The 9,768-nt window shown below is 53.6% G+C and overlaps 1 protein-coding gene across 1 annotated transcript; it reads left to right on the plus strand.

Annotated features, from left to right (window-relative positions):
• The first annotated feature begins 1,974 nt into the window (after positions 1-1,974).
• On the plus strand, positions 1,975-9,168 carry M6PR (mannose-6-phosphate receptor, cation dependent). Its single transcript, XM_006270596.4, has 7 exons — positions 1,975-2,126; positions 3,831-4,004; positions 4,575-4,741; positions 4,837-4,946; positions 5,265-5,395; positions 6,171-6,297; positions 7,297-9,168. Exons 2-7 carry the CDS (start codon positions 3,832-3,834, stop codon positions 7,417-7,419), a joined length of 831 nt encoding a protein of 276 aa, XP_006270658.1. The 5' UTR covers positions 1,975-2,126; position 3,831; the 3' UTR covers positions 7,420-9,168.
• The last annotated feature ends 600 nt before the right edge of the window (positions 9,169-9,768 follow it).

A 9,768-nucleotide genomic window follows, 5' to 3' on the forward strand; every position in this document is an offset into this window, starting at 1 on the left:
TTTAAAACCCATTGGAGGACCTACATTTCATGAATTTGTCCAATCCCCTTTTGAACCTGGTTAAATTACCAGCCTCTGCAGCATCCTGTGGAAGTGGGTTCCATGAGTTAGCTACACATTACATGATGAGAAAGAGGCCAAGATCTCAGTTGGGACAGAAGAGAGTGCAATGGCAAATCTCTAAGTTGCTGGCACAAAGAATGCAGATGTGACCATAATTATATATTTAAAAATAAAAGTGCCTATGCACAGGTCTTGGTGCCTTAACATGCATCAGCAATACAATACATCAGCTGCAATCAAATGCTCAATTCAGCGGAAGCTTAGACCACCGTGGGAGCTCCTTTCCGATCCTCCATCATCTAGGCAGCAGTCTCAGCCATCCCCCAGACATCCCTCAAAAGGACATCTTTTACAGTGTATCCAGCTAATTTCAGATTAAATGGGAGAGCAAGGTCCAGTGCCCTCCCAGGGACTACCTTGACAGAGACCATCTCTACCAGCTGCCCCTCTCTGTTAGGCAAAAGAAGCTCTAACTTGTGCTCCTCTGTTGACCACAGCTGCAAGCAGCAAGGCAGAGGCAGGGCTTCAAGGACAGCACTCCCGGGCCATGTAGGAATGTTATAATTCACAATCAGGGAGGCAGGACACAAGGCAGTGGGCTTAAACTACAGAAAAGCAGCTTTAAAGCAAATCTGAAGAAAAATGTCCGAACTGTAAGAACAGCAGGATGATTAACAAGCTGCCCAGGGAAGCTGTGCGTTCTCATTTGCTAACTTTCCAGACGAGGCTGAAAGGTCATCTGTCTGGGCCAGCTTACAAATAGCAACACCTGCACCTCCGCAGGAGGGTGGACTGGATGATTCATGTGGTCCTATCCACCCCGATTGAAGATACTCTTGACTGGAGACCAAGGGGCAGCACGCTGACTACATACCCTTACAGCATAATGCCCCAAGTCCGAAAGCCGGGTGCTGGGATCTGGACCAGTGTCAGGCCCTGAAAGGATGTGAAGAGCCCAACTATAATCCAACCTCAGCCAGGGTGCCGTGAGATCCTGTCAAGGGTGCCAAGAAACATTAGTCCTAGGAGGTGTGCACACATCTCACTAGGTGAATGCAGGGGGGAAAGCGGACCATAGTGGGGCCACTACTGCAACAGGCCTGCACAGCACCAGGGGTGGTGCAGAGTTGTCCTGAACTGGTAACACAGGGGAAGGCACCTGTCCACAGAGCTGGGGGCTATCTGCTCCCTGTTCTCCTGCAACATCCCTCACGCCCGCCGACCCCACGAGCACGCGTGGGGCACTGCGGGGGGAGGGCACTGCAGGCTATAACTCCCAGCATGCCCCGCGCCCCCCGTGGGCAGGGTGACTGGAGGGGGGAAGGGGAATCCCATGACAGGGAAGCGGCGCATGAGTCTCGTGATCCGCCCCCGCTAGGCGCGGGCAAGTTGAGTCAACGGCCCTCTCCTGCCATTGGGCACAGAGGAGCCTGCGGGGGGGGCGGGGCCTCCCCGCGCTTCTCCATGGCCATTGGGTGAGCCGGGAGGGCGGGCGGGTCTCTCCTTAAGAGCGCTCTCTGATTCGGCAGCCACGCTGCCCATGTTGGAGACGCGACTGGTCATTGGTCTGAGGTTAAAATGAGAGGCGGGGTTTCCCGGCGATTAGCAAAGCCCACTGGATGAGGCTGCGGGGAGAAGCGGGGGGGGGGATGGCGAAACGGGGGCTAGGATCCTTCTCGCTCATTGGCTGCGGAGCCCTGGGGCACAGGGACACACCTTTCCCTTCGCCTCCAGAGTCTCCTTGGACGGAAGTGACGGAAACAGGGCGGGGCAAGGCTGTGTGGCCTGCCCTCCTATTGGGGGGCAGCCTCAAGGGGGCGGGGCCTGACTCCGGCTCACTGCGCTTGCCTTCAGCGCCCGCCCTTTGATCCCTTTCTGCTTCCGGTTCGCGGGGCTGCAGCGGCCTGTTTACCCCCCCCGCGCTCTTGCCTGCGCGGCGCCCTCAGCCGCCCATGGCGGGCCGGCAGTAGCCGGCGGCGGGGCGGGGCGCACCGCGCGGCCGGGGCGGGCCTGGGCTTGGTGCCGCCCCTGGGAGCTGGGGCTCGGCCTGCGGCAGCAGCCAGGTGAGTCCGGGCAGTCGCTGGAAGGCGCTTCTTTCCCCTCGTGTCGCCGCACGTGGCGGGTCCCGCCCTCCTCGGCCGCCCGCAGCCGGGGCCTTGCTGCGGCGCCGGGCCCCAGGGCCTGCCCCGCGCTCGGGGCCGGGGCGGGGGGTCTGCCTGTTGCCCCAGCGTTGCCAGCGGCGTGGTTGCCGCGCGTCAGGCCGTGTAGGGGCGGCTTGGATGGGCCCTGCCTCAGGCAGGGGTCGGGCTAGGCGAGTTGGGCCCCGACTGAGGGCCGCTCCGCTTCTCTTCTTCTGCTTTACTTTCTAGTTCCCGGCCTCTCTGGTCCCCTCCCCCCGGGGGCTGCCCCTGTCGCTGCTGGCATGGGCGCAGCAGCAGCAGGTTGGCCTCCCCTGGGCCAGGTGACATGCAGAGTGCCGCCCTGGCCCTGCGGTTTCTGCACAGCAGCAGGGCCAAGTTCTCTAATGCCCTTCACGTGAGGTGGCCTCATTTCAGCAGGGGAGGGCGGTTCGTTCGCATGTAGTCTGCAGGGCGTGAAAGATCCCAGAGAGCTGGGGACCAGTGGTGCTGTTGTGCCATTTCCACTCTGATGAAAGCAGGTTGTAAAAGAGCTGCAGAGGAGCCCAGCAGAAGGCTGGGAGAGGCGCGCTCTGGGCACAGGACTGAACACAAGGCTATGAATGAGTTCTTGTTCTTGTGTCCTGGTAGGTGGCAAGTCACAAGCTGCCTGTGCCTCACTTCCCCATCTGTAAAATGACAGTTACTGTTCCCTTTCATTTGCCTGCCCTGCACAGTGCAGTAAGCAGCCAAGAGACAGCTACCAGCTTTAGCAACAGACCTAGCAATACTTTGAATACTGGGAACGCTCATAGGCTTCCAGCCCCCGCCTTCTCTGTGTAAAAAGTTTTGTGTCTGCGAATTAGTTTTTATAAGTGTCTGAACTTTTACTGGGAGTTGTAGTTGGGAGGATGAGTGACTGCTTCCCTTAGCTGAATGGAAGGCATGATTTTATGACTGAGGCACAGCAGTAGAAACCAGGGCTTCTGGGTTTTACAACTAGCTCTGCCACTGATTCTGTAGTCAGTCTTATTCCCAGATACCTCTGTGCTTCATTTTCCCCACCAGTGAAATAGGACTGTTCTGGGCTGACCAGATGTAGTACATGCAGAGGGCTTTCAGATTCTCAGCAAAAGGAAGCTTGGGGAAGGGCAACCTAGTGGTGGTAGTAGCTGTAATAATGATAATGATACCATTATTAGGGTTAAGGAACTTGAAACAGATCAAGCCTGACTAACCCTAGTCACTCCAACCCTCCCCTCTCACCCCTGGTTTCTGTCCTGCTTCCCCCCCCCCCCCCCCCCCTCCCCTCCCCCCAAGTACGGCAGAGACAGTGGATGGGAATGCTAGGAGGGTTGTGTGTGCTGACAGATGCCCCTTAGGGGTACAGCAGTCAAAGACTTATTCTGGAGCTGAACCCAATTTCCATCGTTGTTCAGCCTAGCACAGCCTATGTTGCATTGGCTGTTTGACTGGGCTGGAGCTGGGAGTTATGTCTCTTGAGGTCTCTAAGGTGTTCTGGGCCCTGCTCCCTCATTCAGCCAGGACTGGGAAGCAGCTAAGCACTGTCTCTGTGTTGGGATGTGGAGGAGTGTTGTAAAGGGCTAATCCTTGGCCTTTCTATTTGCCCCTGCACTGGCGTGCATGCAGGATGTCACCTTTTTGCCATGCCCGGGCTGTGCTGCTCCTCCTGCTGGCTATGGCCATGGTTATGGCAGCAGAGCAGGGAGGGGAAAAGAGCTGTGATCTGGTTGGGGACAAGGACAAAGAATCAAAGACGGAGAAGGACCTGCTGAAGAAGTTGGGGCCCCTGATGGGCGCAAGGTAGGGTGCAGGTACCTGCTGGCTTGCTGTAGGGCCTGGGCGTGGGTCTTGTCCAATCCAGTTTCAGCTCTAGAGTGCTGACTGGCTTGCAGGGGATGGCAGTGGGGTGTCTCTAGGGTACTGGCTTCACTTGGCCCCTGACAGCTTGGGTGAAATGAGCCTGGAGGATCCCAGCCTGTTAATTGGCAGGAAGCAGCCCCTAGCACAGAACCACTGGCATAGTCTGCACTCACAAGCACCCTCCTGGGCAGTTTTGGCCATCCCTCTGAGGGTCTGAATGGGTTGCAGTGACAAGACACTGCCTTTCTCCACATCCAGGGAGGTATGTCCAGGCAGGAGGTATGTCCATGCCCTCCCTGCTGTGGTGCCAACGGGGTTTCCCCTCTCAATGATCCTGTTGATGGAGGGGTGGGGAGTGAGGTGTCCTCTCTGAGGCGGGTAGGCCCACACCTCTGACTTATGCAGGGTCTGACTGGCCCTGAGGGAGAGGCTCTAGCATGGAGGAGTGCTTGGGAGCATGTGACCCAGAGTGGGATTAAATAGAGTCTCTGGCACCTGCCTCCACTGCAGGTTTCACACGGATGTGGTTTCGGGTACAGAGAACTACACCTACGAATTCCGGGTGTGCAGGGAGGTCAGCAGCGCTCTGGCTGAATCGGGCGTTGTGCAGACCAATGGTAAGACCCAAAAGAAGACGGTGATCGGGAGAATCAACGAGACCCAAATCATCAACGGCAGTAAGAATCCGCTTGAGCTCCCACTTTGCCCTGAGCCTGACTTTCCTAGAGCCCCTTGCCCCAGCCTGCAGCTTGACCATTGTTTCTCTCCATAGGTGACTGGATCTTGCTGATTTACAAGGGAGGTGACTCCTATGGTTCTCACTGTCTCTATGAGAAGAGAAAGGCCTTGATAATGATCTCATGCAACCGGAAGGCCCGGAATGTGAGTGGCCTTTGGGAGCTGGGGAATGGCTGCTGCGTGTGGGAAACCAAGGGAGCACTGGGGATGGGTTCTTTGGTCCTCACCACTGAGCAATGGGCCTGTGCACCAGTAGAGGGTGTTACCTTTTGATTGGCTTAGCAGGCAGCCAGCTACATTGGGGTTTTAGTATGAAGGGCTGAGATTGGGGTTAGTTGTGGCATGAGCCCTTGGGGAGGTGGGCATAGGTTCTCTGTGCCTCTCTCTGTGGATGGGTGGGACCATTGGGAAGGGGACAGGGGTGTATTTCTCTAGACTGGTCTCCTTCTCTGCCACATGCAGGACAGCTTCACTATGGCATGGGAGGAGCGGAACAAGGAGCAGGAATGTTTCTACCTCTTTGAGATGGACAGCAGTGTGGCCTGCCCACCTGAAGACTCTCACCTCAGCATTGGCTCTATTCTGCTCATTACGTGAGTTGCTGCTGGGGCCTTTCATTTGGAGGGAACCAGTTCCAAGCCTCTGGTGTTGATTGGGAACATCTCAAATGCCCTATCAGAACAGACCATTGGCTCATCACTGCTGCCTGTCTGTAAGGCCTTTCACCTGTGGTTCTGCAACAGCTTTATAAGTAGGGTGACCATGGTAACCATAATAATTTGAGGGAAATCTGGGACTGGGAGGGATGAAGGTGGACACTATGGAGCAGGGCTGGGAAGGGCAGTGTGTGTACCCCTCTGTGTGCAGCTTTCACGAGTGAGGCTGGGACAGATGGACCACCCCCTACTCTATTGGGCAATGTACTCTGCTTACTGCCCATCAGAACGCAGACCAGGGAGCAGCTCAGTGATTGGGCTCTCTGGAGGAAGTTGAAGCAAAAGTCCCAGATTGCCCAGCTTCCTAGTCAGGCATGTGCAGGTGGGTTCCCACCAATCCAAAACTTCTGCTTCAGTTTTCTCCAATGGCTGGGACACTGAGACTGTCTCTGAAATCTGGGACTGTTCTGGCCAATCCAGAACGTATGGTCATTTTATTTATACGTGTTACATGGTAGAACCTGCTTGCCACCCTGCAAGAGGGGGTAGCTGGGGCAGATCAATTGCCTGGAATGTTTTCTGCCTGTACCCTGTATAGGGCTCTCTCTTCTGACTGAGGCTGAGCTGTTGGCTCTAAGGCCTAATATGAGATTGCTGGGCCAGGTTCACATTGGTTTCCCTTCACATTTTTATTTGCAATGCTCTTCCCCAGATTTTCATCGGTGATTGCTGTCTACATTGTGGGGGGATTCCTCTACCAGCGTCTGGTGGTGGGAGCAAAGGGCATGGAGCAGTTCCCTCACTTTGCCTTCTGGCAGGATCTAGGCAACCTGGTGGCGGTGAGTGAAAGTCATCATAGATGCTCAGTCCAGCCCGACTGTAAACTGGAAAGAAGGGGAAGCCCCTGGGGACTTGAGACTTACATTAGGCCTCGCAAGTTTGAGGCTCAAGATGACTCTTGTGGGATAAGATTCCTTCCAAGAAGGACTCTTGTACAGTTGGGGGAGTGGTGATGAGTTTTGGGGAACATTCTCCTCAGTCCAGGTTTCTTCTTCAGTGTTGGTGTCTAGCAACTGACTTGCACGCTAGAAGCTGTACTAATGGTCCTTTGGCAGCATTTGGTAACCTACAGCCTGCAAAGTTATAGGATCCAGCCTGGGCAGCAGGGAGAGAAGCAGCAGTGGATGTTTCCTAGTGCTGGCCCACCTTGAAGCAGATCCAGGTCATTCCAGCCTGCAGCTGCAGAAATCGGTCATCTGAGGGCCTATGGCATTTCTCACAGGGAGAGACATGAAGTGTAAAACCATGGCTGTTCCAATGTAGAGAATTCCTCTTGGCTGCCTCAAAATTATCTGGCAGCTGCCTTAGGAAACAGAAAATGACTGCTATAGCTATCTTAGTGCAGCATTGTTGTACCCCCAAGCTAGCTGGGCTGAAAGATCCCCCTGTGCACCCATGTGTGTGTGTATCTACATGTGCATTAATGTACTTTTCCTAATGTGCATTAAATTTAGTATCTCCAATGAGGAACTAAATGAATGCATGCAAGTACATACTTTTCAGGTGATGCTTAATGTGCAGTAACTATTCTACTGTGTACTAGCATATTAGCATGGGTTTTTTTATGCAATGCTTTAATGTGCAGTAGACTTACACTACTGTACACTTAAAGCGCATGTGTAGATGGGCCCAGAGTTGAGAGTTCTGGAGCTTCCCAGTTGCTCAGGGGCTTCAAGGCTGGGCACAGCCCATAAGCAGAAGCAGGGAATGGGCTGGCTTGTTCAGTCCCACGAGATAGATGTGCTATCTGGCCTCCATGCAATAACCTATCTTTACAGGATGGCTGCGATTTTGTCTGCCGGTCCAAGCCTCGAAATGCCCCAGCTGCATACCGTGGTGTGGGGGATGACCAACTGGGTGAGGAGTCTGAAGAGCGGGATGACCACTTGCTACCAATGTGACCAGACTTGAGGCATTGATTTCTCCCCCTTCCTTGCAGCGCTCGCTCTCCCAGGTGTTACTGGCCACTCCTTTTGTGCTCTTCTCTACCACAATCTGATTTTCTTTGAACTGTTTGCTTTTACCACAGCTGCTGTTTTGATTCCCCACTTTTTCACCCCAGCCCATCACAGAACCTTTCTGTCCATGCAGCCCTGGTCCCAGCGGGCAGACCTGGGGAGCGCACTGCTGCACAAGCTCACTAACAGGGCAGGAGCAGCTGGAAGGTTCTGTACACACCTGCCAAGGCAGGTCAGCAAGGAGAGGGGGTCTCTAGTGTGTGAGGGGTTCTGAAACAACTGGGAATGGGGAAGGGAACATTTCTTCTGTACCTTCTCCATCAGGCTTACTGGATCTGTGAGACACTGGATTGTTCTCTATTTAAATGCACTTTCTGCTTTCTTTGCTTCTGTGCTGTCCCACAAACCGTTCACTGCCCACCTTCCCCCTCTCCCCAGCACCATCCCAGCAGGGCTGTTCTGCCCAACTCCATGAGGCTGGAGCAGGCAGCAGCCTCCCTGCAGCCTGCCTTTTCCTGGCAGCAGCCTGAATCGAACAGCGCACGCCAATTCCTTTCAGCTTCAGCAGAAGGACGTCACCAAAACTCATAGGTTTTGCTAAGGGGACTGCACCCAACAAGTCACGGGAGTCAGCATGGTTTTGTGACTTCCTATTTAAAAGGGGCAAGGGGGAAGACTCTCAACCTCCTCCTCCATCACAAGGAAGCCAAATGTACTTCTGGGCATGAGCCTGGAAAATGACACTGACCTTACGGGTAGTTGAGAGTCTAGATAGTGACTTGGTTTCTAGGACAAGCTTTGCCTAAGCAGAAGCACTAAGTGGCCATGGCACTATGGAGTTCTTAAACTGTGATCTTGACTGGCCCTCATGGAGATCATGACAGCCTTCAGCAGGTATTTTTTTTTTTTTTTTAGCTGTGGGACTGTCTAGATCTTATTTTTTATAAAGGAAACATTGACTAGAACAGCATGGCATGAAATGTTGAAAACAAGGCAGCTGACTTCTGCTGCATAAGAAGTGGTGAGCTGGAGGTCTGGCTTAGCATCCAAAAGGGTGGGAGAGGTGTAGCTATGTAGGACCTGCTCTCTTCCAACACAAGCTATTGGTTGTATATGCATCCCTCCTCAGCTGTGCTGGAAAGCCTCACTACCTGCTACAAGTGGGGTCAGAGCTGCATGGCATTGGTGCTACCCCTATTAGGAAAGCAGCAGCTAGCTACAGGGGTATGATGTGATGGATAGAAGTCAGTGAAACTTGCAGGTACTTAGCACCTTGGTCTCTGGTGCAAGATGGTAGCCTCTACCCGTAAGCAACCAGCCAGGTCTAGTCCACCACATGACTGCTGGGCAGAGCTAATCAGTATAGAACAGAAGTGATTGACCAAAAGGAAAGATATATTTTTTGTAGTGTGAACAAAGCAAGAGTACAGAAGTGGGGGTGTGAGATGAGGCTCAGACTCTGGTCTCTCTGAAGGAGGAAGAGAGGCATGGGCAGAAAATTAAATGCTTTGGTGCTGGGCTTGGAGTAGGCACAATTGTTTCTCTCTTGGGCTTCTGTTGTTATCTTTAAATCTCATAACATGGGGAAAAATAGGAAGTCACTTAATCTGTTCTGTTACTGGTTTCCATGGTGGTATTCAAATACATTTTTTGTACAAAAACTTTAAATAAAATGATGGAAATAAGCCCAAACCCTCAAATTCTACACTTGTATTTCAGCAACGAGGGTTCTGGGGCTTGAGTCTGCAATTCCGTTCACCCACAAAGGGGAAAACTAGACCTTGTTTTAGTCATGCTTATAGAACAGTAATACTGAAAAGACTGTTAGGAATTCACATTTAGTCCAGCCCCCTGTTTAAGGCAGGATCATCCCTTGCTAATTAGAGCAGGGCCAGGCAATTATTTGGGCCTGAGGGTCACATAAGCTGCTGTGGTAGCTGTCACAGACCATGTCAGCACCTTTCCCCCTCTGCCTTCCCTATGCTGCAACTCACCAAAATTCCTGGTGTTCAGGAGCAGGAGAGGTGGGGGAGGATGGGATCACCAGACAGTGACAGTGCAGGGCCAGGTCTGGGCTAGAGCCATGATCCACTGCCTGCACACTCCCAAGAAGCAGATTGAGACTACCCTCCCCCATGATCCCAGCCCAGACCCTGGACACAGCTCCTCACCAGCCCACAGCTCCCTGGAGCTGTGTCCAGGACCTGGATCTTGGGGTGGTGACTGGGGGCCTGGGGCAGAGCTGGAAGCTGCTACTGGGCCTTGCTAAGGGGCTGCAGTACCCATGAAGGG

The sequence above is a fragment of the Alligator mississippiensis genome, chromosome 4 (genome assembly GCF_030867095.1).
Source record: "Alligator mississippiensis isolate rAllMis1 chromosome 4, rAllMis1, whole genome shotgun sequence".
NCBI lineage: Eukaryota > Metazoa > Chordata > Crocodylia > Alligatoridae > Alligator > Alligator mississippiensis.

Coding starts and splice junctions, on each gene's coding strand:
- M6PR (XM_006270596.4), top strand. CDS start 3,832: ATGTCACCTTTTTGCCATGCCCGGGCTGTGCTGCTCCTCCTGCTGGCT. Junction 4,005..4,574: donor GGGCCCCTGATGGGCGCAAG/GTAGGGTGCAGG, acceptor CCTCCACTGCAG/GTTTCACACGGATGTGGTTT. Junction 5,396..6,170: donor GGCTCTATTCTGCTCATTAC/GTGAGTTGCTGC, acceptor GCTCTTCCCCAG/ATTTTCATCGGTGATTGCTG.